Consider the following 27,989-nt stretch of genomic DNA (forward strand, 5'->3'; position numbering starts at 1 on the left):
ACTTAAGGTGACGGAGAGATACATAAGTAGGTACCCCTACCCTAAAAATGCGGGGAAGTCGGCACAGTTACCGGAGTGGCAGCAGGCCCGATGACATGTGGTCCGAGCGTCCGCGCCCTTCAGTCGACATGTGGAGTCAGCAGAGGTCTGCCAGACGGCGCCGCCAGGCCTGGTAGGCGCGGCCGGGTCGAACTAAAACGGCCCTCTCTTCCTTCAGCAGTCCTGTTGCACGTCAATCTTGAACTTGTCTTCCAAAGGGCGTGATGGACGCCCAACAGCAAGACATGGCTGACTATTTCGACTTTCACGCGGCAGCCATGCCCGATGCCCCCCCTGCTAGACCTCAACCCGACCATCTTGCCGCGCCTCGCTTTATTGGCTCCTGTCTGCTACATCCTCACGATGACGGGTAAGCCTCTGCTCTTGCCTCCTTGACTCCATCCCGTGGCGGCCACATTGCTGATCACGTGACAGCTGCCTCTGCAATGGATCAACTGGTCCGTTAGAAGTCCCTGACCCTTTGGTTACCACGGCCGAATGTTCTGCGGCTTATGACATGAACAATGACTGGACCATGAACTTCTCGAGTTATATTTCTCGATACCAGAAGCCCGAGACGCCCTGCGATTACTGCCGCCTGCGTCAGCTGGAATGCTTCAAGACTTTCGAAGGCCAGACTGGATGTTCGCCTTGCAATGCCCTGTTCCGTACATGTAGCTTCAGTAAGCCTGAACAGCTGCGTGGGCGGTCGAGGAATGAGCTTGACACGTTACACTTAGTGCAGGAAGACACGGCCGAGGAGTTCGGTGGACTGACGGGCACTAAAACCCTTGCGGGCTATAAAGCTGACGAGGAGCGCACAGCACGGAGAAGCTCGACTAGATTTCCAAGGGCTGCCATCAAGGTACTGACCGATTGGATCGTGAACCACAGTCACCACCCTTACCCTACCGAGGAAGAGAAAGAGGACTTGGGAAAGAGAACTGGTTTGACCGACAACCAGGTCAACAACTGGCTGGCTAATGCGCGCCGAAGGAAGAAGCACAAGCCAAAAAGGGGCATATCGCCCAGCATCTCGTCTCCAAATGCCGCATCTACCCCGGCAATCGATATACCTGCTAGCAAAACATGGACGGATCTTAACCCCATGGAGAGATGGATGGATTCCCCACCTGAAAACGAACCTGCGCCTTTGACGGCCATTGCTCAGGCCATTAGGCAGCACACCCCACCAAGGGACAGCTGCTCCTCTGGGTACAATAGTCGAAACGCATCCACTGGGAGTTCAGGTCAGCCGTCGTTGCGGGCTCCGTCAACGGCAAGCTTGGAGATTGCTTCTGTCAACTCCGGGCTTTCGAGCCAGGACTCCTCGTTCGGATCCGTTTGGTCCTCTAACTCTCGCAATTCGGGCAACTCCTTCGGTTCTTTTGGTTCTCTCAATTCATTGGGCAGCGGTATACGGAAAGACAGACGCCGCCGGCGTCGACCGGAGGTCAGAGCCAAGCGCCAAGCTGACGATGCTCGTGTATTCCAGTGCACGTTCTGCACCGACACTTTTAAAAACAAGTACGACTGGTCCCGTCATGAGAAGTCTCTACACCTCAGCTTAGAGAAATGGATATGCGCTCCCCTTGGGCCGGTTATTACATGTTCTGCATCAGGCCAGAAGAAGTGCGTTTTCTGCGACGCCATTGATCCCTCCCAGGAACACTTAGAAGACCACAACTGGTCTACTTGCGAAGAAAAAGGGCCTGAAGGCAGAACTTTTTACAGGAAAGATCACCTAAGGCAACATATGCGGCTTATGCACAATTGCAAGCTGACCCAGACGATGGAGTCCTGGAAATCGGAAACGACTTATATCAGGTCTCGATGCGGATTTTGCCGGCAAACATTTGATACTTGGCAAGATCGTGTAGATCATCTTGCGAAAGAATTCCGCAATGGTGCCAACATGAAGGACTGGAAGGGTTGTCGGGGTTTCGATCCTCAGGTTGCTCTGCTCATCACGAACGCTATGCCGCCATATTTGATAGCGGGTGAAGCGAAGACGCCGAACCCATTCAAAGCGTCGGAACCTTCTTCTCTGGCGTGGCATACCACTCACAGCCCTGCTCCAGAAACAACGCGTTACGACGTCGCTGCCGGTGCTGGGTTTTTCCAAGCTGATGTAGTCGAAAGGCATCCTCAAGGGGTGACTGACCAAGGAGACCCCATCAATCCTTTGCGGACCAGCCGCAGTCTCCCACCCCAAGGCGCTACCTGCTGGGAGGTTCTTACTGTTCGTCTCGGTAGATATGCGAAACAACAGGTCTCTCTTGGTATTCACCCGAGCGATGCGATGCTACAGCGCGAAGCTCGCAGGATTTTATTTAATGAGGACGACGGGTGGGAGCAAACAGCCGCGGACAATCCCGAGTGGTTAAAGCTATTCAAGAAAGCACACGGGCTCACATACACACCGGCAGATTTCGATCAAGCGGACGCTTTGGAGGATCTAGGTATGCTGGGAGATTTGAGAGATCATCCAATGTGTGGCGATGATTGGTACAACACCCAAACAAGCATCCCTGCGACGGAGTGCGCAGACACAATGGGCGGCACTCTCACCTTGTCCGAAGCGAACATGATGTTAGGTGGGCCGGCAACATGTTGGGCTAACATGGCAGCAATGACAGCAACAGCAACGGCAGGTGGAGGGCTGGGCTTTGTTAGCGGAACCCCGGATTTTGAGGGTTTGGACATGAGAGTTCATGACCTGAATGGCTTTCCAGGGATAGGCTATGGTGGGAACAGCGCACCATGATTTTACGCGCGGATATTTGGGAGGAGTTATGACTTACTGTTAATGATTTAGAAAGCTAGAGGGGTCTGGGGGTTCTGGAGTTATACTGGCGATAACTTTTTTTGTTTGTTAATCATGGTGTTTGAACTTGATGCCGTCCGGGTACCAAATGAGGTGCTGTGCACTGCCTGACTCGATGCGTGAGCTGCTTATGAATCGTCATCCACCTGCGGGACTTCGAAGTACCGCGACAGACAAGGAGCGCCCGCGGACGCCATGCGCACACAACGACGAGCACCAGCCCTTCTTGAATTGCCATTATGCCGTCTACCATGGCGTTCTCGCTCTATCTGATCTTGACTCTCATCCTAGCTGCACTTGTTCCTGCCGAACATACCTCTAACTGGGCTGTCCTGGTGTCGACGTCGCGATTTTGGTTCAACTACCGCCACCTTGCCAATGTTCTGTCGCTCTACCGCACCGTTAAACGTCTGGGAATTCCCGATTCTCAAATCATCCTCATGCTTCCAGACGACATGGCCTGCAACCCCCGCAACGCATTTCCCGGCACTGTTTACAACAACGCGGACCGCGCCCTCGACCTGTACGGTGACAACATCGAGGTCGACTACCGTGGATACGAGGTTACCGTTGAGAACTTCATTAGGCTTATGACGGACCGCGTGGGAGAGGACATGCCTCGTAGCAAGCGCTTGTTGACAGATGATCGAAGCAACATTTTGGTATACATGACCGGACACGGGGGAAATGAATTCCTCAAGTTCCAAGATGCTGAAGAGATTAGCGCTTTTGATCTTGCTGATGCATTTGAACAAATGTGGGAGAAGAAGCGGTATGGTTCTACTACATCGTGGTCAGAGACAGAGCTAATGTGACGTGAAATCAGCTACCATGAACTGCTCTTCATGATCGATACCTGTCAGGCCAACACTATGTATAGCAAGTTCTATTCCCCCAACATCATAGCCACCGGTTCCTCTGAGATCGATCAATCCTCATACTCCCATCACGCCGACAATGACGTGGGTGTCGCCGTTATCGACCGCTACACGTACTACAATCTCGAGTTCCTCGAAACACAAGTCAGGGATCCCTCGTCTAAGCTTACTCTTGGGGACCTTTTCGATAGCTATGATGAGGCTAAGATACACAGCCATCCTGGTATAAGGTACGACCTTTTCCAGGGTGGCGAAAAAACAGCTAGGGAGAGACTTGTCATGGATTTCTTTGGGAATGTGCAAAACGTCGAAGTCGAGAACGGAGTTGAGCGCAACGACACAAAGTTACAGGAAGAGTTGGATCACTTAAGCAGGCTCATCGAGGCTGCAAAGCAACGTCACAACGAAACTCAAGTCGCCTATTCTGCAGGCATTGACAGTACTGAAGCGAACGTTCAGCCAAAGAGTGCGAAAAAGTTCGAAGGTGCTGCAAAAATCCAGCAGGATGACGGTTGGAGTAAACAACTCGTCGGTCTATCTGCTCTGCTTGGCATTACAACCATATGGGCCGCTGGATCCTGGTTGGAATCATAGAACAGTTTCCTCTTATCCCCTTTCTTCATGATATCCTGCTGAATAATTCGGTGCCGATCCAGTTTCCATGATGCAGCTCTAATACACTACACAAAGCAAAGTGGCCCAAGACTATAATAATGAATTGAATGGAATTCATTCAACCCTGTAGCTAGCTTTGCCCGGACTTTGATCCTCATTGTTTAACCTCTTGCCGCCTCATCAGCCCGCAAACTTTGCTGGCGATACAAAAAATGTACTAAACTCAAACCTCACCATGAATTTTCCTCGCTTGTCTCCTTCAACACTTCGGCAACACCCTTTAATATTCTGGATGCACAAACCCCTCTTTTTCATCTTAATTCAAGAAGCTACTTTATGGCGTCATCCAGGTCACCAATTGGTACTTGGACCACTGGTTCAAAGATCTTGGTCGTTATTGCTGGCGGGCTTTTCTGACCGTTTTTCTCGTCAGATCTTGAAATTGAGTCTATTTCTTCGCTTAGTCGTTTGCTTGTGGTTATTAAGACTTTCAGATATTCGAGTTTTCGAAATGCCACGACGAGGCCGCCATTGTAGCGAGTGATCTCTTTTCTCCGGCAGTTCTCCAGCATCCACTTCCAGACCTCATAGGCTTCCTGGAATTGCTTTCCGAGATTCTGGGTGTCCGGAAAATTCAGCGGACGCTCTGGGGACGGATATCTTCGGGGCTGAGTGTCCTGCTCTTCTTCTTTGGGAAGGGGATCTTCCATCATTTCTGTGCAGGTAAGCTTGTGAATACTTCAAGGTCTTTGTTAACTTTAACATACTGCTTTTAGCGGCCACCGGTTTAATTTCAGTTAACAGGATATTCTGGAAAGTACGGTCATGTGAAGTGCTCTCGTTGCTGCTGTGGGTGTTGGAAGCTGTCCTAGCAACTTTGGCTTTGGATGTAGAGTTATGTCGGGTTTCTTGAGCTGACTCTCCTAGTGTCAGTGCTGTATGTATTGCTTTCCCCGAAGTGTTTGTGTCTATGACTGTGAGGCTAGTTTCACAATAACTGAAGCTTAGAGAAACTTACCGCTGTTATTGCTTGGAAGCCCACCCTTCTGCGACACCTTTGCTCGTTAAGGTTGTTTGTTTAGTAGTTGACGATTGTTCTTCGAGTTTGATTATTATTATCTGATAGTGTTCCGATGGTGCTTGAAAAGTAGTGGAATGAGATAAAAGTATGGTTTTATGTTGTTGTTGCGTCTCGAGATAAAGAATACAAAGTTACTTTGGTGCCGCACCTTCCTTAACCAGCTCTTGCTTTTCTTAGGGTAAAACTAGAAAGTATTGCCATCGCCCGATCCCGTACCAAGAATACAAATACTTAGTATTATCTAGTATTACTACTATAAATAAACCGGTCTACTATATATTCTAACTTAACGTCCCTTACCGCGAAACGAGATAGCTAATCAGAGTAGGGCGTCGGGTTCCCTCGGCAGGACGGATTCGGTAGTAATTTAGCGATAATTTATAATCTCTATATCGGCGGAGTCTACTATTAAATTTTAAAGTAGCCGATAGCAACTATAATAAATTTTCCTTATTAATTACCTGCTTAGTAAAGCTATCTATATAGGTTAATCCGTTAGAATACTTCTAAGAGCGCCTCTAATTAGCTATCTCGCTTTACGGTTAATCTCGTTTCGCGGTAAGAGCATCAGAAATTTTTCGAAACTCTACCATATAAAAATTAGATAAGTCTAATAATTAAAGCTAGCTATAAGTTATTTTATATTCTAAATAACCTAAATCTGTAACAAAACTATTATATTTTCGTAAGGGTAGAGTAGTAAATTAAACTAAATATAAGTTTATTTAATTTTCCTTAGTTTCCCTAATATAAATTAGACGGATTGGAGCGGGTTTTAAGAGTTATAAAGTAAAAAAAGTAAGAATTTAAGCTAAATATAAGTAATAAATTACTCTAATTTATATTAGTAGGTATTAAATTTTTATATTTTTAAAAAAAATCGTAATAAGATGTTAGCTATTTTCTATTTTAATATAAAAAAGGGAATTATAATAAATAATCTAGATTATATTACTCTAATCTATAAATAAAGAAAAGAGTAATTCTTTCTATTTTAATTAAAGCTATTAAAAAATATATATATTATTATCAATATAAGCTATTTAATTTACTACTTTATAGGTAACTAAACAACTAAAATTAATTAAATTCTTAGATTCTTAGATTCTTAGATCCTTAAATTTATAAATTAGTATTTTATAAATAGTACTTAAAATAACTATTTATTAAGATATATATTTTTTAAAAGTAATTTCTAAGATATATATAGTAACTTATTATAATATATATATATATATCTTAGAATTTTTTTAAAAGAATATATTTCGCTTTTCTTTTAAAAATTTTTTTAAAGAATATATCTTATATTTTTTTAAGAATATATTTTACTTTTTTCTAAAATAAATTCTTTTTCTTTAAAATAAACTCCTCTTTTTAGAAATATTTTTTTTTTTAAAAAAAAAAGTAAAATATACTCTTTAAAAAAATATATTCTTAAAAAAAACCGAAATATATTTATCTTAAAAATAGTATACATACTTTAGTAAATAGCTATTATAAAAGTTATATTTATATAAATTATATACGAAGTAATAGCTTTTACTAAAGAAAAAATTAATAAAATTTTTAATACTTTATAATAATTAAGAGATTAACTTATAAAATAAAAAATTATTTATTTATTTAAAGCTCTATAAGTTATTTTTATATTTTTATAAAATCTAAAAATAGTAGTAATAATAGCTATTTACTAAAATATAAAGTATACTATTTACTAAGATATATAGTATACTATTTCTGAGATAAATAAATAAATTTAAAAAGTTTTTTTTTAAAAAAAAATTAAAAAATCAATATATTATAGTATATTATTAAAACATATTATATTAAAAAAAATTTACTAAAGAGACTTTTTAGATAAATTTATCTTATAGATATTTTAGAAAAAGATATAATTTAAAAAAAGATTAAAATATAGTTTAGAATATATATATATATTAGCTATTTACTAAAATAAATATATATTTTAGAAGTTTTAGCTATAAATATAATAATTTATTTTAAAATTATCTCTTTTAGAAATACATTTAGTATATTTATATATATTAGATTCTTTTAAACATATTACTTTTTTTAAATATAGTTTTTCTAAAATATATTTAGTTTTCTTCTAAAATATATTTAGCCTACTATTAAAGATTTACTTAGCTATTTATAATAGCATAATAAAGTAGACTATTTTTTAAAATATAAATAAAAGCTAAATTTACTAGATATAGTTTTTATATAATTACTTAGGATAATATCCCTACGGCGCGATAATACTACGGCTATTTAATAAAATATATACTTTTTTTAGAAAATATTTTAAGAATATATTCTTCTTTTTAAAGACCATATTCTCCTTTTTTTTTAAAAAAAAAGTATTTTCTCCTTTTTTAAGACTATATTCTCCTTTTTTTTTTAAAAAAAAGTATTTTCTCCTTTTGTTAAGAATATGTTCTAATTTTTTTTATAAATATATTCTATTTTTTGAGAATATATTTTACTTCTTTTTAAATAAAAAAATACTTTTTTTTTAGAGAATATGTTCTTCTTTTTTTTTTTTAAATATATTCGGCTATTTACTAAGATATACTTTTTTTATAAAATTTTTAAAATATATATAATAATTCTAAGATATGTAAATATATATATCTCGGAGTTTTACGCTATATATATAGTATTTTATTACTAAAAATATATATCTTAGAAATATTTTTTAGAAAACATATTTATAAAAAAAATTGAATATATTCTCAAAATAAAATCGAATATACTCTTAAAAAAATATATTCTTAAAAAAGCGAATAAACTCCTAAAGAAATTTAAAGAAAAACTAATATATATAAGATTAAATATATTTAAGAGTTTTTTAATTTTTATTAAGAGTATATTCGATTTTTTTAAGAATATATTTAATTTTTAAGAATATTTTTTTAAGAATATATTCGATTTTTTAAAGAGTATATTCGCTTTTTTTTAAGAGTATAGTTAGGTTTTTAGGAGTATATTTATTATTTATAGCAATATACTTTTTTTTAAAAAAAAAAGTACTACTAAGATATAAAAAATTTTCGAACTTATTTCTAATATATATATATTTCTCCAATGTATTTCTAAGATATATATATTTTTATAATATACTATATTGTAATTGTTTATAAGCGAAATATATAAGAAAGTATATATTTTAGAAAGACTTTTTTAATATATGTATCTTAGAAATATTATATATCTTAGAAATATTATATATCTTAGAAATATTATATATCTTAGAAATATTATATATCTTAGAAATATTATATATCTTAGAAATTTTATATATCTTAGAAATTTTATAAGAATATATATATCTTGGTAAATAGCCGAGATATATTCTTTTCTCTGAGAATAAATATATTTCGCCTTTTTTTTTAAAAAAAAAATAGCTATTTACTAAGATATATATATATATATATTCGAGTATTTTCTAAGATATATATATTATTTCTAAGATAAATATATATATATATATATATATATATCTTAAAGATTTTCGCAATATATTTAGTAATTTATTATAAAAAATACATATCTTAGAAATTTTTTTAAAGATATATATATCTTAGAAATTAAATTCGAAAATATATATATCTTAGAATTTTTTTAAAATAAAAAATATATATTCTTTTTTCTTAGGAATATAATTCGATTTTCTAAGATATACTTTTTAAAGAATATGTTCTTAAAAAAAAAGCGGAATATAATCTTAAAAAAAAAAAAAGTGAAATATACTCTTAAAAAAATATTATTTAAAAAATAATTTCTAAGATTTATATATTTTCCGATATTTTTTCTAAGATATATATCCTTATAATATTTTATAATAAATCGAAATATATTGAAACATTTATAAAAAAAGTATATATCTTAGAGAGACTTTTTCGATATATATATCTTAGAAATTATACGAAAAAAATTATATATCTTAGTAAATAGTTATTTAAAAAATTTATTCTTATTTTTATTAAGAAAAGCAAAATAAATTCATAAAAAATATATTCTTAAAAAAATATATACTTAAAGAAGTAAAATATATTCTATAAAAAGCGAAATATATTCTTAAATAAATAAGTATATTTCTATAAGAAAAGGCGAAATATAAGATATATATTTTTTAAATTTAATTTCTAAGATATATATATATATATATATATCTTAGTAAATAGCTGGATTTAATTTTAGTAACTAAGATTTATTATAAAGTAAGATAATAAATATAACTATTTATAAAGATTTTTTCTTTAAATATTCTACTAAGTAGGCTAAGATATATATATATCTTTTAAGTATTTTCTAATAAATAAATATTACTTCTAGAAATAATTATAAATAAATACTTATTTTAAAGTTTTATATTATATATATTAATTTTTTTTAAAAAAAAATAAATATATCTTAGAAATATTTTTAAAATCTTAGAAAAAAAATTTCTTAAAAATATATTTAGTATTATTATTCTTACTAAGTATATTTTATTTTTAGTAAAAAAAAATAATCTTAAAAAAATACAAAAGATACTAGAAAAATATTTTCTTAGAAAAGTTAAATATATTCTTTAAAAAAAAAGATAATATATATACATATATATACTAATTTAAAAAAGAAATACATTCTTAAAAAAGTAAAATCTAATTAAAAAAACTTTAAAAAATATATATTTTTAATTTTATTTCTAAGATATATATATTTTTAATCTAATTTCTAAAAAATATATTTATCTTATAATTTATTTTTTCTAGAAAAATATTTAGTTTATTTTTAACTTATATAAAGCTTTTTTTCTAATATTTATTTTATATCTTTTTAAATTATTTTTCTTTTAAATCTATTTAGCTTTCTTTTTCTTAGCTTTTTTCTTTAAAAAAAATTCTTTTTAAAAATATATTTTTAAGAAATATTAATTATACTTCTAGAAAAATATACTCTAGTAAACTATTTTTTAAGAGAAAATATATATAGAAAAAAATAAATATAATTTTTAGAAAAAGCTAAATATACTTTTAAAAATTATATAAGTTTATTTAAAAGAAATATATTAGAAAGAATTTAAATATATTTTGAAAAAGTAATTACCAAGATATAAAGAATTCTAAATATTATTTTTAAAACTTATAATTTTTTATAATAAATTTCTATATATATACTTATTTATCTTAGAAATAATATGCTATATATCTTAGAAAGCTTTAATTATATATACTAGTAAATAGCTGTAGTAAGTAATACTTATATAGAGTAGAAGAAGATACTTACTAGCTTAGTAAGATATATCTATTAGAGTATATATATACTTTAAGTACTTCTTACCTAGCTTCTAGCCCGAGTTCTAGGTATAGATAAAAAAGTCTTAAAAGAGACTATAAGTTATGTTATCTACTATTTACTATATAGTAGATCTTAGATCGCGATATAGTAGATCTTAGATCGCGATAATAGACATATAGGCTAAACGGAATCCTCTATTAGATATCTTATAGTCTATTAACTTCTTCTCTGTTTTTATAACTATTTAGTTTCCTAGAGCCTCTAGCCCAATTCCTCTTCAAACCCAACTACTAATTACCTACATCGACTTTCTTGTCTTCTTGGTTTTTATAGACTGGGTTTGATTTCTATAAATAGCGCTTCGGCGGTGGCATAGGCTCTGCCGTTGCCGTCTTCCAGAGCTGCAGAGATATATTGTTTCCTCCCGACAACCTTTGCGTATCTTGCCGTGGCCAAGATGACAGCGGGAAGCGGCAAGGGCTTCTTGTAGCTGACATTCAGGTAGGCCGTCATGGAGCTGAGCCCTCTGGCGGTCTTGGCATTGCGGTTGGTGTGGTCGACATTGGCGGTCAGCAAGACCCCCATGATTTCGTCGAGCAGGGTCGCGATGAGGCCGCCATGGCAGGTGGCAGGATAGCCGTTGAGGCCGTCACCGAGCTGGAGAAAGGCGCGGACGGCGGGGATGGCGGGGGAGGCGGCGTGGTCCGGCTTGCGGTGCTGGGTGAGCCAGAGGCGGATGGTGCGGTCGGATTGCAGGGTTTCGGCGATCAGCGAGTCCTCGCCGGAAGACTTGGGTTGGCGCGAGCTGGTGGGACGTACGACGAAGCGGTCGTCGGCGAGGAGGTGGGCGCACCAGGGAATGCGCGAGAGGTCTGATGAGGTTGGCGACATGGCTTGGCGCGGATGGCGGCTGTTTCGGGCGTCTCTGGGCTCCCGACGGGCAACATCCATCCCGCGCATCATGGCGACCATGGCCGACCCGCTACCCAGCGCCCTGCACCGCCTGTCGCCCGACCTGCGCGACCGCATCTACGAGCTTGTCCTCCAGCACAGCGCGGCCGTGTGGTGGCCTCCTTCGTCCTCCCCTGCGCCCGGCAATGCCATCGCCCTGCTCACCACCAGCCGTACTATGCACGCCGAGGCTGCCCCAGTTCTCTACGCGGCCAACAGATTCATGTTCGCCCACCCCTCCGATGCAAACATGTTCGTCCACACCACCTCTCCTCTCTACTCGCGCTGCATCACCAACATCTGTCTACGTATCCGTGACCGCGATGTCCGTCTCTGGTCCACGTACCTTGGCAGCACCTCCTCGTATCGCAGCCTGCAGCACGACTTCCCGCGCCTCAAGACGCTCTGGATTTTCTTCCGCAGCAACTTCTGGTCACCCCGCGCAAACGACCTGTTTGAGTCCTTCTATCGCTGGCGCGACGACCCGGCCATGCGGGAGATTTGCTTGAATCTGGAGGGGCGCGTGCCGGAGAATGCTGATATCAGGCTTGTCTGCGTGCACAGAGTGCCCAGGGCGCACATCGACTCCTTGGTGCAGAACGTCTCCGAGCTGACTGTCAATAAATTCGGTACGGGCGAGGCAAGGACCCAGTTTAGGAGGCTTTTCGGGGTCAACATTGCCCTTGAGCTGACCCCTGCGGACCCTACTCTGGCGGTATGAGAGCGACTTGATGCTATGCTCGTACAAGCAACTATGCCAATGGCAAAATGTTGCCGGTATAGAGTTGCAGTTACATTATATTTTGTTGTGCAACCTTCTGGAGTAGGTATTTCTCTTCCTTCTCTTCGGGAGGCGCTAGTTCCCGCCGCATCATACCATTTTCAATACGCAGACTCGTTGTCAGCCGATTTGTTGTAGTTAGAACTGTTGAAACAAGCAACTGCTCTTCCGCTCGGGGTGAGCTAGAGATCGAGACCAGCAACCAGGGCTGGATATTAGATTTTTCGGTCCAGAAAAGGACTGGACATATCCACTTGGATTCGCCGTACTTGGATGGGCCGCCTGCGTCATGTCTTCGACAACACCGGCAAAGAACAGGCAGAATTTTGAGGGAAATGTCAGAAGCTCTAACGTCCGTCATCGCGAACCGAGATCCACCGTATAGCGAGACAGGAGACGATACAAGCAGCCCCTACAGAGTACTCCTTGCCTAGCTCCCAGCTGAGTCTTAGGTATAGGTGAAAAGCTCTTAGAGCACGCACAGACTCTACACACCTTAACTGGGTCTCTTCTTCTACTCCGTACACTTATCACCATCTCGCTTCACGGTGAATCTCGCTTCACGGTGACGGACGTTACGATACCAAGCCTCTCCTACCTAGCCCGACACGGCTCCGATCTCCCTTATTCGCCCCACTTTCACGTGGTGTGACTAAGTAAAGGTATGTGCGGCGAGGCGATTCCTTAACTCTTACCTTAAATCGACGCCTGTCAAGCTGATACTGTACCCATCAAAGTGGAAGTTGACAGTACCAACGCATTTCTGTAATGTCTCCTGCAGAAGAAGCACCGTCTGCTGGCACGGCAGCTTTAGGAGGTGTTGACTTTGAAGAGTATGCGAACGAGGTCAGCGACGCGGCCCAGCAAGCGTCTACCACAATCCAAGCAGGGGAAGAACGCGACCTTGATACTGCTAGCGAGTCGGGATTCTCAACCGATTCTGATGCAAGATCCGTTTCTTTGACTTCCAACGTTAGAGACTTCGTCTTTGAAAACGGACGCCGCTTTCACAAATTCAGGGAGGGCCGGTATCTTTTCCCTAATGATGACCAGGAACAAGAAAGGTTAGCCGATGCATCACCCCCACAGTGCATTTCGGGATTACTAACAGGCGTTTTTGCAGAGAAGACATGAAACATGCTCTAGTGGTTACTGTTATGGGAAACATGTTGCACTATGCCCCTATTGGGGACAACCCCCAAAATATCCTAGATATTGGGACAGGGACCGGTATCTGGGCGGTCGAGAGTCAGTAGTCCCATTCCTTTGAGTTCTGACTAGACTACTGACTCTAAGCAACAGTGGCTGAAACCTACCCAAGTGCAACCGTGCAGGGGTACGCATGCATCAAACAACACGTAGTAAATTTGTTGGCTGACTAAATACAGCATCGACCTGAGCCCAATCCAACCATTATGGGAAAGTACTACGTATGCTCTCGGTGGATTATACTAATCGTCACTATAGGTCCCTCCGAATTGTAGATTCATGGTCGACGACGCTGAAAGTCCGTGGCTAGACCCGAAGGAATATTACGACTTGATTCATGGGCGTCATATCCTGCAAGCGATCAAAAATTTCCCCGCTATGCTGCAGACAGCATACGAGTATTAATGCTTCCAAGCCGACCTGATCCGACGGTAGCTGATCTTAACCTTAGACACATGAAGCCCGGCGCCTACGTTGAACTGCATGAGTTCGAGTATCAGGCTGGTTGCGACGATGGCTCTCTTCCCAAAGACGGCTACAAACTGGAGGAGATGCTCAAGTATGTGGCTGAAGGATTGAAGAGGCTAGGGCCTGACCTGTACGGTGTCCTCAAACTGCCTCAGATGCTCAAGGACGCCGGCTTCGTTAACGTGGAGGATCGCATCACCAAAGTGCCTATTGGACCGTGGGCAAAGAACAAGTTGCTCAGGAAGACGGGCCTTTATCTGCAGGCTATTGGCTTGGACGGACTGCAAGCAATTGCCATGGCACCCATGACGCGTGGGCTGGGTTGGTCTCCACAGAGCGTTGAAGTTTTCCTTAAGGACGTGCGGGACCAGATGAAGGATCCGAGCATTCATGCCTACTACAACTTTCACGCCATCTACGCGCAGAAGCCGGTTAGATAGATGAAATAATATTTTCTGATCCTGCTGTGACATCTTTGCCGACGGTGTGGCGCGGGCGGTCGACCAGTAAGTAACATCCGCCCTTGCGGTCGAGACCGTGGGCCGGGCTTTGGCGAACATCAACCTACCACAAGCCCCAACACCGAAACAACCACGTCCCAATGCGGAATCCCATTGCCTGTGTTTCTTGTCGCAGCGCAAAGCAAAAATGCATCCATCGCGACCGGCCGCCCTGTGATCGCTGCCATGCTGCTGGCCGGGGCGACTCCTGCCGTTTCGCCCCGCCAGGCACATCATTCCTTCATAGACAGGCAAAGCGGCGGCGCCAAACTTCAGAGTTCTCTGCGGACTCGGCGGACGCCAGTGCGAGAGCTGCTCATGGGGCGAGTTCGTCTGTCGAGGGTCAGGGCCCGCCCCATGTCGCTGACGGGCTGAGCGTGCCGCTCGCAGACACGGACCCTTTCGACCTGCTTACTGACGAGGTCCGGAATAGCTACTTACGATGCTCCTACAAGTGGAGCTTCCATCATACGCCTACGTTCCTCTCTCGTGTCCGCGAGAAGTCGCTTGAACCCTGGGTCACGTGGTCGGTGTTGGCACTTTCTGTGAGGTAGGTCAAAGACAACAACCGCACGCCTTATCATCCTCACGCATCCTTCAGGTTCAGTAGACATGCTCCTGGCACTTATGCTACGCCAACGGAAGCAAGCAATGCCTTTGCCACACATGCCAGACAGATCCTGCAGCTTGAGCTGGAGACGCCTAGCATCTCCCGCATTCAGGCCTTGCTCATGTTGACTGGTCATGACTGGGGTGCCGGCAACGGACGCAGAGCCTGGTTTTACCTTGGCATGGCCATCCGCATGGTCCAAATCCTCAACCTCTGTGAAGAGACTCCGGCCCAACCCAACAGGACCCCGACGCGCCAAGAGTTCATCGCTGCTGAGGAACGCCGTCGCACCGCTTGGACATGCTTCCTCATGGACAGTTTGCTAAGCGGTGGCAAAGGACGGAAGCGTACACTCTCTGCTGCAGACATGCGTATTCAATTACCGTGCGAGAAAGATATGTATGTGTTCGGGGATCCTGTCAGATGCGAGAGACTAGACCGGACGATCACAGCAATGCCACCACCGTTGCCAATAGGAGACGTGGGCATTGTTGGTTATAGCCTGCGTGTCGCCGATGTTTGGGGAGAAGTCGCTCGATGGGCTTGTTCCAGTACCATGAACGAAGAATTGCCGTGGGACCCGGATTCCAGGTTCCAACAGCTATCTGCATCCCTCCGAGCATGGTATCAGACTTTGCCTTCAAGGTTAATATACAACACGGAGACGTTGCAAGCACACAATGCCCTAGAGCAGGGCCAAGCCTTCTGCTATATGCATTCTATTCACTTTATGTCGCTCATGTTCCTTCACCGAGCGTACCTTCCCGTCCTTGGTCCTGGCGAGGAACCACAGAGGGCTGGTCTGGGCACCCAAAGTTTGAGCGGCGAAGATTGGGCTCAGTGGAGAAGAACTTCGAGGAAACAGCTCTTCGAAGTCGCTAGCATGGTTTGCGACATGGTCGATGAAATGAAGTCTTTTGGATGGTATTTCCTTCGTGGACTGGTACCTTGGATAGGCTTCACCGTGTATACCGCCGTTGGCGTGGTCGTTTACCGTTGCAACTTTCATGGAGACGAGGAGCCCGATCAAGCCGTGTCCGATACAGGCAAGGAGCAAGTTATAAACGGCTGCAACTTCTTAAAAGAAATGAAATACCAGTGGCCTATGGCACAGCAATGGGTGAGTACGTCAATAATATAGCAAAGGACCGTACTAACGCGACTATTATTGTTCCAGTTTGAGACGATCAAGCGCATGCAAGCATGCTATCGACGGGTACAGAGTGAAGGAGGCTCTAGCATACCGGACGCAGAACAGCGCACCATCAGGAGCGCCATGGTTGACTATGGCGCGCTACAGCCTTCTCCAGTTCAAGCGGAAGAAGAGATGTCTATTCAGGTGAATCCTGAAGTGGTTTGTGACCTCACCAACAATATTCGAAAGTCAACCAAGCTGACTAATTAGGTCTCTAATTCCAACGCCCTTGGTAGCAACAACCAGCTCGATTCTCCTAAGCTGATTGATGACTATACCAACGAAGATGCGTTCCTCCAGGGGGAATGGCTAGACTTTGATATTGGAGTTCCGGATGCTGAACTTGACGCCATGTTTATGAACGCAACGCAGGAGTTTTGGGCAACTTTTCCAGGAGAAGTTGGATATTCGTAACCCGGCCAACAGTAAAATTTATTCTCGGGTTTGGTGGTGTATTGAAATGGCAACGACAGTCAAACAGCTGCTCAGGGACGTTAGCATCTAGAAGAAGCGCTGAGACAATGCCATCAATAAAAACACCTGCGACCTTCATACAACCATAAACTTAAACCAGGAACCGGAAACCTCTCTCCGCCGCCTCGCCCGGCACGCCCTGGCCCGCGTTGATGGCCCCCTCAACATGCTCTCCTCGGTCAAGTTTTCTGTTCAGACGCACCAGAATGACGCGCAGAAGCGTGGCCATGATGGCTGCGAGGACAAGCATGGCGCAGTCGACTGAGAAGGCCTTCGCTACGGGTGCGTCAGCTTATTCTCGCATGAACAAAGGATGGACTAGCTAGCGAGTAACTTACCATATCGTGGTTCATCATCATACAGGTAGCTGGTGTAAATGCTGGAACAGTTGCTAACGGCGTTAATGAAGGCAATACTGGCGGCGCGTTTAGCCGATGGACGGGGGATCGTGTTCGATATCCAGGCCAACACGACGACGTAGCCTGTGTAGACACCAGAGACCATGAGCATCATGGCGACGTAGCGCGGTGCCGTCGCCGTTGTTGCCACGGCCAGAATAAACGATGCAATGCCTAGGAAGATGGGTAGCACGACGTGGAAGTAGCGTTCGCCGGTGCGGTCGGCGTGCCTAGTCGTATGTGAGTATGCCTTAAAGTTTGATTGTGGGTGTAAGGGGAGAGAGGTCACTTACCAGGCGTTGATGAAGGTCGTGATCACTGCGAGTACGTATGGTGGTGCTGTTAAGAGGAGCGTATTTACGGAGTTATAACCCAGTGTTTCAACGACACTAGGGAAGAACGTAGTGACGCTCCCTGCGCTCACGATGCCGAACAGCATCAGCATAAGGATCCACATCTTGATATCCTCACAAGCAAGCTTAAATCCGTTGAAGAGGCTCTGCTCCTTGGCGCCAGTCCAGTCGTCTGTGCCCACGTCCTCTTGAAGTCTCCAGACTGCCAGTTCGCGCTCCAGCTCACTGAGCCAACTTGTAGTGCGTGGAAAGTTGGGGATAATGAAGAATGCTGTCGCGGCGATGACTACAGTCGCAGAACCTTCGATGATGAAAAGCCATCTCCAGGCGCGAAGTCCACGATCACCATCCATGTTGCCTTTAATTCCGGCCGCAATAAGGCCACTGAAGGCACCAGATATGAGGGCTCCCGAGTAGAGGACTGCTGTACGTAGTCCGAGTTCCTTCCGAGTATACCATGAAGAGAGGTAAAATAAACATCCAGGCTAATGTTTGTCAGTGTTTTTGACGTAATTGTGTAGCTAAACGGACACCAGAACGATAAAATAAAGACTTACAAAGTAGGCAGCTTCGACGAAACCGAGGAAAAATCGGCATACTACAAGGCCAGCGAAAGATTGTACGCCAGCTGTTGCGCCAGATATGATCCCCCAGACGATCATACAAGCGGGCAAATAGACTGCTGGCAAGCCAATCTTGTTGAGAAAAAGATTGGAAGGAACTATCAAATATTAGTGCATTTTGGACATTTCCATATCGTTGGTGGCCCTACCTTGCATGAGGAGATAACCAACGAACAGAATGCTGACGGATGTCTAATCTAGTCAGTACTTGGAAGCGAGGATGTTAAGAGTTACCGGGGGAAAAAGTACCAAATACTGATTTCCATGCAGACTCAGATCCTCCTCCAAACCGGCCAATCGTGCCGCCGCTATATTGTTTCTGTCTTCAATAAGATCAGTACATTTCCATTCTCATTACTACAATCAAGTGTTCACGACAGTGGTAGGCTTTTGGCCGGCTGTCTGGGACGACCTGGTCTCACACCAACCATATCTTCAACTTATCCTTAGGACCACTTACCAATATAATTCATGATGTACATGATGATGATCATTGGCAAAAGTCGTAGGTCAATTTTTCTTCTCAAGCGTGCTTCCAAACGAGCACGCTCTTCCGGCGACAGGTCCCGAATCAACGGCGGCACCTCTTTTTTCGGAATGTGTATGCGGTTGTTTCCTGTTTCTACATCTTCTTGGTCTATATGCTCTGCGGTGCTGATTTTCTCGTCGCCGGCCAAGCGTGGGGTGTTTTGAAGAGCCCCAGCAGGTGCAGAAGAGGAAGCTGCGGACATGTTGGTGTCTAGACTCGCGATCGCGACGGAGGGGAGATAATAAAGGTGAAGGAAGACAAAATGTCGTTGCCTGCTGGTATAGTGTAGAGGAAGCCGGGGATGCAGGATAAGGAAGCCCAAGGAAGAAAGGCCGGAACGTCTACCTCCCCAAGCCAGAATGCCAGCCAAGGCTGAGCGATGTAACGAGGCGTCGACCAAACCAATCGGCGCCCTGATTCGAGACTCGCTACCCCGCGTTTGCGTCTCCACAGATCCACTTCCCCGCGAAGACGGGCCGGCGAAGCGGAGAACTAACGCCTTGCCGCATCAGAGCCGCGAAGGTTGCTTACACGGAAACCCGACATTCTTCGGCACATCATTTTATCGAGCGCGCCGAACCATCAGTCCACAAGTAGGAGTTTTCTTAGTGTAACTACGTGTTTATCTAGTTATCAGCAACAGGGATATGTACCGAAGATTGGGTAGGTGATCTCCGGGATCATCTGCTCCGGAAAATGCGGGGCTCCAGCCTCCGCGCGAGACCACCTCCCTCCTTACATATGAACATGATCGGATACGACTGGCGTAGATCCACTGAAGGCCTAGCTTTTTACCGACATTCTGGCTTTCATGCACTTGCATGCATGAGCTCGAGCTCCTCCGTGCATCTGTCTACAAGGATACCCCACTGAGCTGTGGGTCGTGGACTGTATCCATGCAAATGCATGGCACGTCACTGACTGCAGGAATTATTCACTTATCATGGACTTGGCCTCATGGCAAATTCTAATACCGATGTCAACTTTTCCTCAGCCCATTTCACCTTTTTCCCCATCATGCAGTCAATACGATATACCTTTTCATACCTCAGTACATTACTCCTTTCAATCCATGTATATGCAAGTGGCGGTGCACCGCTGGCTGATTTGGGCTACGTCCGCTATACCGGCTTCACTAATGAGACGGCGGGGATAAATTATTTCAGAGGGATTCCATATGCACAACCTCCAATTGGTCAACTGCGCTGGCAAAAGCCACTGCCAATCGAAGAATTAAACAGCTTTGCCGGCCAAACGATCAATGCATCTGCGCCAGCAAAATTATGCTACCAAGCACAGCCATATTCACTGTGGGTTGATCAGCCAGGCAACCACAGTGAAGGCAACACGACATATTGGAATGAGAACTATCCACAGTCTGAGGGTTGCCTAGTCCTCAGCGTCCTGGCCCCGAGATATCCCGTAAATAACTCACTCCCGGTCTTTGTTGCCATTCGTGAGTAATTTGCCTCTATTGAATACTTCTCGCAACAGGTCAGCTGACAAGCAAATCTTCAGATGGAGGCGGATATACCCAGGGATCTGGCCATATGAACTCACCCGGTGACGCAATAGTGCATAAAAGTAACGGTTCGTATTACACCTGAGTGGCGACCTAGAAGTAAGCACTTACAAAGGTCAGGCTCTATCATCTACGTCGAAATACAATACAGGCTCGGTATCTTTGGCTTCCTCGCTGGCTCAAGCGTCATGGAAGATGGTGTTGCGAATGCTGGTTTGCTCGATCAGAGAGCTGCACTCAACTGGGTACAACGACATATCAGTGCATTTGGGGGAGACCCGAACCGGGTCACTATTTGGGGCGGTTCTGCCGGTGGTGGAAGTGTCAGCTTCCAGCTTATGGCTGGTGGTGCGTTTGATAAGCCACCGTTTTCTGCCGCCATTGTAGAATATCCTTGGTAAGTTCCAGGCTGAAGGCCTACTCATGCATGGTTGCTCTCAAAAATGAGGGCTACAGATGGACGAGCAATTGTCTTTGGGTTATTGGTGGCGCTGCCACGAAACATACTCCGTAAAGACGATGAGCCTATACTAACCAATACACAGGTGGCAGCCCCTTCCAAGCATCAGCACCCAAGAAACGCAATTTCACACAGTCCTCGACATTGCCAATTGTACCAGTCTCTCTTGCCTGCGCTCCCAACCCTCTTCTGTCCTACAATTCGCCAATCAACATGCAATGAACGTGTCCTACCCCTCCCCTGGCACTGGCTTTGGTACATTCTATTACGGCCCAGTCGTCGATGGATCTTTCATACCTTACCTCCCATCCGAAGCCCTCCGGCGCGGCCGCTTCTACACAGTCCCACTCCTTGTCGACCGTGACGCCGATGAGGGTTACTACTTCTCGAACCTGTCCATGAACAGCATATCCGCCGAATTAACCGACGCGGCATATCTCTTCCCTTCTGCCGGTCGCACCTTCTTTAGCCGACTGCTCACGCTCTATCCACGTGTAAATTACGATACAATCTTCGCGCAGCGCGCTGCCTGGTTCGGCGATACTGTCGTCAACTGCCCGACAGCGAGGCTCGCAGCTGCATTTGTGGACCGCGGCGCCGCTGTGTTTAAGATGGTCTTCGCGGCTGATGGTGGAAGACACAGTGCCACTGGCGTGTTTTTGACAGAGGACAGCATCGGATTTCCGAAAGCTAAAAACGGGACGCTTGCGGATATCATGTCGGACTATTGGATCAGCTTCGCTAAAGAGCATGATCCCAACGTCTTGAAGAATGCGGCGGCACCGATATGGCCTTCTTATGCGAGCGACGGAGAGGCTCTGGATGGGGTGAAATTTGATGTTTTGCGTGTCGAGGACGAAAGGATTGCGGTACAACAGGATCCGGATGCCGCATCGAATTGCGATTTCCTTGCTGCGCAGAGCCATGTCATAAGAAACTGATATTGGTGATGGTTGCGACATGAACGAAGACGGTGCGCCGAATACATTATATGCCTTACTTGCATTGAAGCCGAGCGGCACGTTCATAACTACTGTATCTTCACTGTTAGCTAACTGACCAATTAATAAATAACTTGCCCGTTATCCAATTCTCTCTCTTCCTTTCTCTCTACCCTTTTGTCTATCTATCTACCTGAAGCATAGTAGGACTTTGATAGGAAGAAAGAACGGAAGAGGAAGGGGTGGAAGCAAAGGACACAAACGGGGGAATGTCCGCCATTCTTTCCAGAGCGGGTAGTGCAAAACTCAAAGGCCGAACATGGTGCCGGTGGTGCCATGGATATTCACTGATAGAGAATGTTCTTTTACTGCCAAGATTTACTGTCAGACCATGGCCGCAGGTACGGGTGGTGTTGTACCACACTGACCATGCACGTAGAACATCTTGCATATGACCGTGTAGCGGTAACCATCTTATGGCCCGTGTTGCAGGGGTTGACATGCGTAATCAGGCAATGGCATTGAGCGGCTGGGACGTTGATAAAAAGAAGGGTTAGGGCATATCTGGCATTGTTGAGAAAATGCACTAAGTTGGCGAGAAGAATGAGACAATGTTCATTGAACGTGTGCCTTTTTGTTGATGTATTGTTTTGTAAGTTGAAGTCTCAGAGCCGACAGATGCAAGACGGATTAAGAGATTCCAGCGATCAGAAAGAGGAGTGGAAATTAGGAGCTCAGACCGGTCGTCGAAGGTGATGTGTTGCTGCCTCAGTGTTGTCACTTATTCTTGCCGTTGCCCTTGTTAGCAGAAGTCACCGCAGTGAGCCGCAGAGTGGCTAGCTGCACCGGCAAGTACTGCGATTCGTCCGAAGCTTCGGCCAACGCTACAGCCATTAGCTTGTTGAGAGTTGGTTTGTAGCCGTTATGAGCGCTGTTCTTGATGGATTGGGTCCAGATTGGGAGGTCGTCCTTGACACACTGTAAAAACTTGGCGCAGCACATCTCGTCAGGTACGGTGATTCCAATATCGATCACTGCAGCTAGACGGTTGTGGAAGCCCTTGAAGAAGTCGTCCAAGGTATCAAAATCGCTCCGCTTAGTGTCCATCCATTCCAGAATAATTTCTGAGCTATGAGCGAAGTCTTTCTTGTCGTATGTCTTGCAAAGGATGTTCCAGGCGGACTGAGCAGTTTGACAGTAAGTTATCGGGCGTTGTAAGGAGGTATCAACCCAAGAAAGTATGTGTGAGAAAGCAATCTGCTGATCATCATCGTCAACGTCGGCACCAGCTTTGATAGTGTGGCCCAGCCTAAGTGATTTTAGCTGCTTCTCTGCTAAAATCTTCCACGCATCCCAATTATCGGCCCCTTTGAGGAGAGGAACCCGCGGCACTTTCTTTTTGCCTGTCGGACTTGCTGTGGTAGCAGTTTGTGGGGACCACGGGTAGTTCTTCAAATGCTTGTTCGCCTCGAGGATTTCTCGCGTCACAAAGGCCATCTGTTCGTCAGTCGTGCGCGTAAACATCAGTCGGATTGCGAGCACCATGATCTTGGCGAGAGGAGCCATCTTGCGGGCGGCGAGGATTGTCGTCCATCGCGTCGAGTGAGCCGGGTAGCGGGTGCCTACTGCACGCGACTGAATGTTTTGAGTTCTACGGACAGGCTTCGAGAAGAAAAGGAAGGCGGAGCTGACTAAAGCCACACTAACTGAAAAGGGAAATATTATTCTTCCATAATGACGACAATGGAAATGAATCAGCGCGAACAGCCCGTTAACAGGCATTTGCCCATATAGAAACACGTAGAGTGACCAGCGCCCTATGATTTCTCTTATCTGGCAATACTGAAAAGGGCCCCGCAATAGAAGTCGCCTGCTCACTATAGCGTTACTTGTACTTTCATGGTCAATAGAACTCCAACACTTTCCCTATACGTTATTTCTTTTAGACACAGGCTTTGCAGTTGTAGCTGAATTAACCACACAAAAAGGTATGTGTCTGATAACAATACTTCCCTCTCCAGCCCTAGTTGAAACGGATTCTTGGCAGACTATAGGATAATCAGACAAGAAGACGAAGAGTGCTTATCTCGGATAGTGTTGAAGAGACGACTGCCAAACAACCATGCCCCCAAGAACGATGGTCTCGACGCGGCGCCCGGAACGCGCAAGAACTAGTAGTCTCGCCAGCGCACTGAGAGTAGACAGCAGCGTCAGCAGCGGGAAAGGCCAGGCCAGCCCCCAGCTACCCGATACCACATCATCACCGCCTGTCTTCTCTTCCTACCCAGCACACCTATCTAACCTACCTTGACATGCCCGCCGCACGCCCCCCAGCTTCTTTCCTCTCCCATCACACTAGCCAATCCAACAACGACGCGCGTTGTCCGACGCGTTCGTCCGCCTAGTGCAAGGTAGCATCGCGCCACGCCACGCCACGCCACGCCGCTCCCCGCCGCGCCGCACCGCGCTCCGTCGCGCGGGCCGGCGACGGTGCAAAAGGGGAGACAGAGAGCGAGAGATGTGTAGAGAAATGAGGGGTAGAGAGGACGCGCAACCATGATGCGTGAGCGCGGCTGCGTCCGGCGGTGGTGAAGGGTCGTACGAGACGGTGACGATGGAGAGGTATGGGGAAAGACGGGAGAAAGAAGACTGAGGAAGAGCAAACAGAAGAGAAACAGCATGCCTGCTTCCGCGCAGTCCCCCCCAACCACCGTCATCCCTACCCCTCCACCATGACCCGTACCCGTTGCACACAGCAACCAGCCGTGCCTGCCAGACCGCTCCCTTTCGCTACTCGGACGTCGTCGGTAGTTACATGGCGGTGAGGCTGGTGGCAGACACTCCGCCTCGTGTCCGTCCGCCTCACGAGCGTCGAGCGCGCTTCTCGCAACTTCGAAGCACAAACGAAAAGCACAAACCCGCACGCCTGCCAACTGTTGCCCACCCGAACAGGCCGACCACACCGCCGGGGCCGAGAGAGCCCAGCATCAGGGCGTACGGCTTGCCGACCCGGCATCTGGAAGGCCCGGCTTAGGCTACCCATCCACCCCCATCCAACCCAACACCTCATACCTCCCACGTGCCTACCTGCCCTACTTATCACCCCTGGCGCGACGGCGCGTTTCGCGCGGCGCGCGGCGCGGGCGTTTTTCAGGGTCCAATCTAAAATGGCCCTAAAGTACCTAGTTGATGGGACGCAGGCATGGTGCGGCGTTAGGCCGGCAGGCGGGCACTGGCGGAAGCAGCGCCTAGAGTAGTTAGCTACGTAGCTAGCTAGAGAACAAGCACCAAAGCAAAGCCTCGGCGTGGCGGCAAGAAGAAGGCTGATAGTAATCGGTGTGCATGCAAGTGCACAGAGTAATCAGGGAAAAAAGGGCAACCGAAGGGATTTGACAGCTTTCATTTCATCCGACGATGCATTGACTAGCTAGCTAGGCAGTGACAGACAAACAAAGCTGAGACTGACTACTGCGGTTGCGTTATGCATGTTGCATTGCGCAGGTAAACCATTCGCTCGTGACTTCCGTGGCTGGCTGACACTGACTAGCTGATGGATGAGTGAGCACCACCATCAGCAAGCCGGGGGCAGCCGTTCGTCTCGTCCTGCCAAAGACATTATCCGAAACGAAGCGCTTCGCTCCGCTCCGTCAATCCCTCCCTCACATCCAATCCAATCCGAAAGGAAACGAAATGCAAATGCCAAACCCGGTCCCTTTCATCGACTCAAGGGCCCATCACCGAGAACGCCGCCCCACACCCCACCCGGAGTAAACAGAAAGAAAAGAGAAAATCCCATGCATGCATGATCCGTGTCTCGCATCGACAAAGTGGTATAAGCGACCCAGCAGCATGTGAACAGTAAGAAAAAAAATAACGACGATCGACCCACTACTCCACCGTGTCTAGTGGCAGCGAAGCAAAAGAAAATGTCTAGGAATCGAAATGAAGCGCTAGAACGCAGCAAACTAGAAGCAGAAGTCATTATGCAGGCCGACGAGTATTGCCAATGGAAGGCGTGTCGCCCAGCGCGGCGAGCCGGAGGCGGGCGGGAGGATGGTGGTCGCGTGGCCCGTGGCAGGCAAGCAGCGGCGGCGGCCCATTGGGCAGGCGAGCACGAGCGGAAGAAGCTCGGCGATTGCCATGTTTGTAATTAAAGGCGCGTGTGCGGTCGACATTACGAGAGAGTATCGGCAGTGTCCGCGATTAGAACGTGCTCCAGTTCCAATCGCGCGGCACGCTGCCCACATAACTGCCAACGCGGTGGGTCTGCGCTTGGGCTTGCGCCACGCCTCGTGGCTGGGGAAGCTGGAGACCCTGAGTCTGCGTGTAGTTGGTGAAGGATCCGCCGGTGGAGCTGCCTTGTGAGCTTGCGCTGTTGGTGCGGGAGGAGTTGCGCGCCGTGTCCCACTGACGGTACGTCGACCAGCAGCTGTCACAGGCGCGCGACAGCTGGCCGTTCGGATGGAACAGAGCATCCTGGTCAAGCTTGATCTCGTGGGCGCTGTGCTCGTAGCAGAAGATGTCGCCGCAGCGGCGGCAGTGGTGGCGTCTGCAGAACATGGTGAAAGCACGGTTGCAGCCGGCAGAGTTGCACTTGTCGGTTGCTTCGTTGGACTATCGCGAAGTCAGTTTGTGACCAATGAGGCGCGTGATGTTGGAAAAGGCGGAGGTGGGACAGGGGGGTCGAGGGACGTGGTGTTGCGAGAGCCGCCCCCAAGACATGCATACGCGACCGGCTAGCGTGAAGGCGGAAGCCAGTCACACGAGCAGAATCGCGCGGGATGGCGCAATCAAAAAGGGCGAGCACGACGAACCATCAAGGTGCGAGACGCGAAGCGTTAAAAAGGCTCCGGCTGCCCCGTCTTGATGTCAGGTCGGTGCATCTCGACCACGACCTTCTCCAGACGGCGCGACGCCAAGGAAAACGACGGATGGCTAAACACGTACCTTCCAGTGATTCCTGGACGGAGGGCCCGTCACAGGTCCGAGGGACTGGGTGTCTTCCTGGCTGTTGATACGCTCGATTTCGGCGATGCTCGAGCCGAAGCCGTCACCCGCCGCCTGGCTCCCAAAGCCGATGGATCCACTATCCGAAGGGGAGGCGATCTCGCTGCCCTTGGGGGGAGACGAGCGCGGGGGCCTCTCGGTCGGGCGCAGGACGGCAGGGACGTACATGGGGGCGCGCGGCGGGCGCAGCTGGCGCGAGTGCAGGTGCATGTGGTGGGAGTTGTTGGTGGGAGAGACGGTGGTCGGAGTATTCGAGCCGGAGTGGGTGGGCGAGTAGGGGACGTACTGCACGCCGCCCTTGTAGCCGTAGGTGGGTTGCTGGTAGGCCGAGGGCGGCATGGCGGCGTGAGGATTCGCGATTCCGGTGGCCATGTTGGGATTGCGAAGGGGTGGGTGTCGAGAGAGGTGGGTGTCGCGTGGATTGTTGGTAGAGTAGGTAAGGTAAGGTAGTGAGGGCGATGACGGAAGGCGCGCGCTCAAGAAGAAGCTATGGAGGAGCGGTCTGCACAGGCTAGGCCGGAGCAGGCTGGGGAAGGAGGCGGGAAAGGCGGAAAGGCGATAAGAGGGTTATTGGACGCGAGGCAGACAGGCAGCGATGGCATGCGTAACAGGGCGGCGGCGTGAGGGCTTCAAATAACAACACGGGCGGCTGGGCACAGAGTAATGCCGCCGCGCCATGACGCTTCATCGCTGGCCGAGAGGACGGCCGGACAGGCAGATTACGGCCGCTGGATTGGGCAACTCTGCCCATCACTCGCATATCTCTCCGCCCGGGCCAGGCTGGATGGAGCGTAGCCGGCCGAGCGAGGGACCCGCAAGCGTCGTGGAGAGGGCCTCTCCGCCACACTCCAGCATCGTGAAGGCCCTTGGACAGTGCGCCGGCCTTGCTCGCCCAATTTGCCTTAGCAACGCGAATGCTTATCGTCGCCCGCCTATTGGCCACCCGTGCCTTCATCCGTCGGCAGCCGCACCTCCCACTGGTAGGGCTGCTTGTGTGTGTTGCTCTAGCCACCTCCACAAACACAAACCACCGATGTCAGCCGCCCGCCCATGTGTGTGTGTGTTGCCTAGGTCGTGTGTAGACTCGCCACCTTGCATGTTTTGGGTTTCCTTCCTCGAATGCCTCTCTCATGCCTGGTCCGTGTGCCCCATGGTTACAGGTTGAGTACGCTCGCTCTCTTTTCGGTCCGCCTGCTAAACATTCGGCCGCCGCTCGCTGCCATGCCGGGTCACTTTCTC

The 27,989-nt window shown here is 46.1% G+C and overlaps 10 protein-coding genes across 10 annotated transcripts; 6 read left to right on the top strand and 4 right to left on the bottom strand.

Moving 5' to 3' along the window:
* The first annotated feature begins 51 nt into the window (after positions 1-51).
* Positions 52-2,948, top strand: K452DRAFT_277805 (uncharacterized protein). Its single transcript, XM_033539338.1, has 2 exons — positions 52-409; positions 475-2,948. The coding sequence occupies exons 1-2, from the start codon at positions 264-266 to the stop codon at positions 2,804-2,806; spliced, it is 2,478 nt and encodes an 825-aa protein (XP_033393786.1). The 5' UTR covers positions 52-263; the 3' UTR covers positions 2,807-2,948.
* Positions 2,949-3,117: 169 nt separating this feature from the next.
* On the top strand, positions 3,118-4,338 carry K452DRAFT_234745 (uncharacterized protein; the record flags this gene model as incomplete). Its single annotated transcript, XM_033537385.1, has 2 exons — positions 3,118-3,638; positions 3,693-4,338. 2 exons carry the CDS (start codon positions 3,118-3,120, stop codon positions 4,336-4,338), a joined length of 1,167 nt encoding a protein of 388 aa, XP_033393787.1.
* A 6,571-nt stretch (positions 4,339-10,909) lies between these two features.
* Positions 10,910-11,641, bottom strand: K452DRAFT_291115 (uncharacterized protein). Its single transcript, XM_033541119.1, has one exon. It carries the CDS (start codon positions 11,618-11,620, stop codon positions 11,057-11,059), a length of 564 nt encoding a protein of 187 aa, XP_033393788.1. The 5' UTR covers positions 11,621-11,641; the 3' UTR covers positions 10,910-11,056.
* Positions 11,642-11,690: 49 nt separating this feature from the next.
* Positions 11,691-12,401, top strand: K452DRAFT_301449 (uncharacterized protein; the record flags this gene model as incomplete). Its single annotated transcript, XM_033542443.1, has 1 exon — positions 11,691-12,401. The coding sequence occupies one exon, from the start codon at positions 11,691-11,693 to the stop codon at positions 12,399-12,401; it is 711 nt and encodes a 236-aa protein (XP_033393789.1).
* Positions 12,402-13,229: 828 nt separating this feature from the next.
* K452DRAFT_234911 (uncharacterized protein) lies at positions 13,230-14,578 on the top strand (the record flags this gene model as incomplete). The annotated part of the gene is made up of 5 exons (XM_033537394.1): positions 13,230-13,525; positions 13,585-13,709; positions 13,764-13,822; positions 13,929-14,068; positions 14,122-14,578. The coding sequence occupies 5 exons, from the start codon at positions 13,230-13,232 to the stop codon at positions 14,576-14,578; spliced, it is 1,077 nt and encodes a 358-aa protein (XP_033393790.1).
* Positions 14,579-14,739: 161 nt separating this feature from the next.
* K452DRAFT_328996 (uncharacterized protein) lies at positions 14,740-16,857 on the top strand (the record flags this gene model as incomplete). Its single annotated transcript, XM_033545024.1, has 4 exons — positions 14,740-15,188; positions 15,240-16,368; positions 16,426-16,602; positions 16,654-16,857. The coding sequence occupies 4 exons, from the start codon at positions 14,740-14,742 to the stop codon at positions 16,855-16,857; spliced, it is 1,959 nt and encodes a 652-aa protein (XP_033393791.1).
* On the bottom strand, positions 16,680-19,022 carry K452DRAFT_353306 (uncharacterized protein; the record flags this gene model as incomplete). Its single annotated transcript, XM_033545822.1, has 8 exons — positions 16,680-17,193; positions 17,256-17,545; positions 17,609-18,153; positions 18,226-18,389; positions 18,441-18,483; positions 18,541-18,614; positions 18,752-18,875; positions 18,918-19,022. The coding sequence occupies 8 exons, from the start codon at positions 19,020-19,022 to the stop codon at positions 17,009-17,011; spliced, it is 1,530 nt and encodes a 509-aa protein (XP_033393792.1). The 3' UTR covers positions 16,680-17,008.
* An 815-nt stretch (positions 19,023-19,837) lies between these two features.
* Positions 19,838-21,743, top strand: K452DRAFT_277819 (uncharacterized protein; the record flags this gene model as incomplete). The annotated part of the gene is made up of 4 exons (XM_033539339.1): positions 19,838-20,276; positions 20,339-20,410; positions 20,463-20,739; positions 20,888-21,743. The coding sequence occupies 4 exons, from the start codon at positions 19,838-19,840 to the stop codon at positions 21,741-21,743; spliced, it is 1,644 nt and encodes a 547-aa protein (XP_033393793.1).
* A 777-nt stretch (positions 21,744-22,520) lies between these two features.
* On the bottom strand, positions 22,521-23,309 carry K452DRAFT_311859 (uncharacterized protein; the record flags this gene model as incomplete). Its single annotated transcript, XM_033543470.1, has 1 exon — positions 22,521-23,309. The coding sequence occupies one exon, from the start codon at positions 23,307-23,309 to the stop codon at positions 22,521-22,523; it is 789 nt and encodes a 262-aa protein (XP_033393794.1).
* A 2,637-nt stretch (positions 23,310-25,946) lies between these two features.
* Positions 25,947-27,122, bottom strand: K452DRAFT_328999 (uncharacterized protein; the record flags this gene model as incomplete). Its single annotated transcript, XM_033545025.1, has 2 exons — positions 25,947-26,357; positions 26,691-27,122. 2 exons carry the CDS (start codon positions 27,120-27,122, stop codon positions 25,947-25,949), a joined length of 843 nt encoding a protein of 280 aa, XP_033393795.1.
* Positions 27,123-27,989: the final 867 nt, after the last annotated feature.

Source organism: Aplosporella prunicola, assembly GCF_010093885.1.
Source record: "Aplosporella prunicola CBS 121167 unplaced genomic scaffold K452scaffold_25, whole genome shotgun sequence".
Taxonomy (NCBI): domain Eukaryota; kingdom Fungi; phylum Ascomycota; class Dothideomycetes; order Botryosphaeriales; family Aplosporellaceae; genus Aplosporella; species Aplosporella prunicola.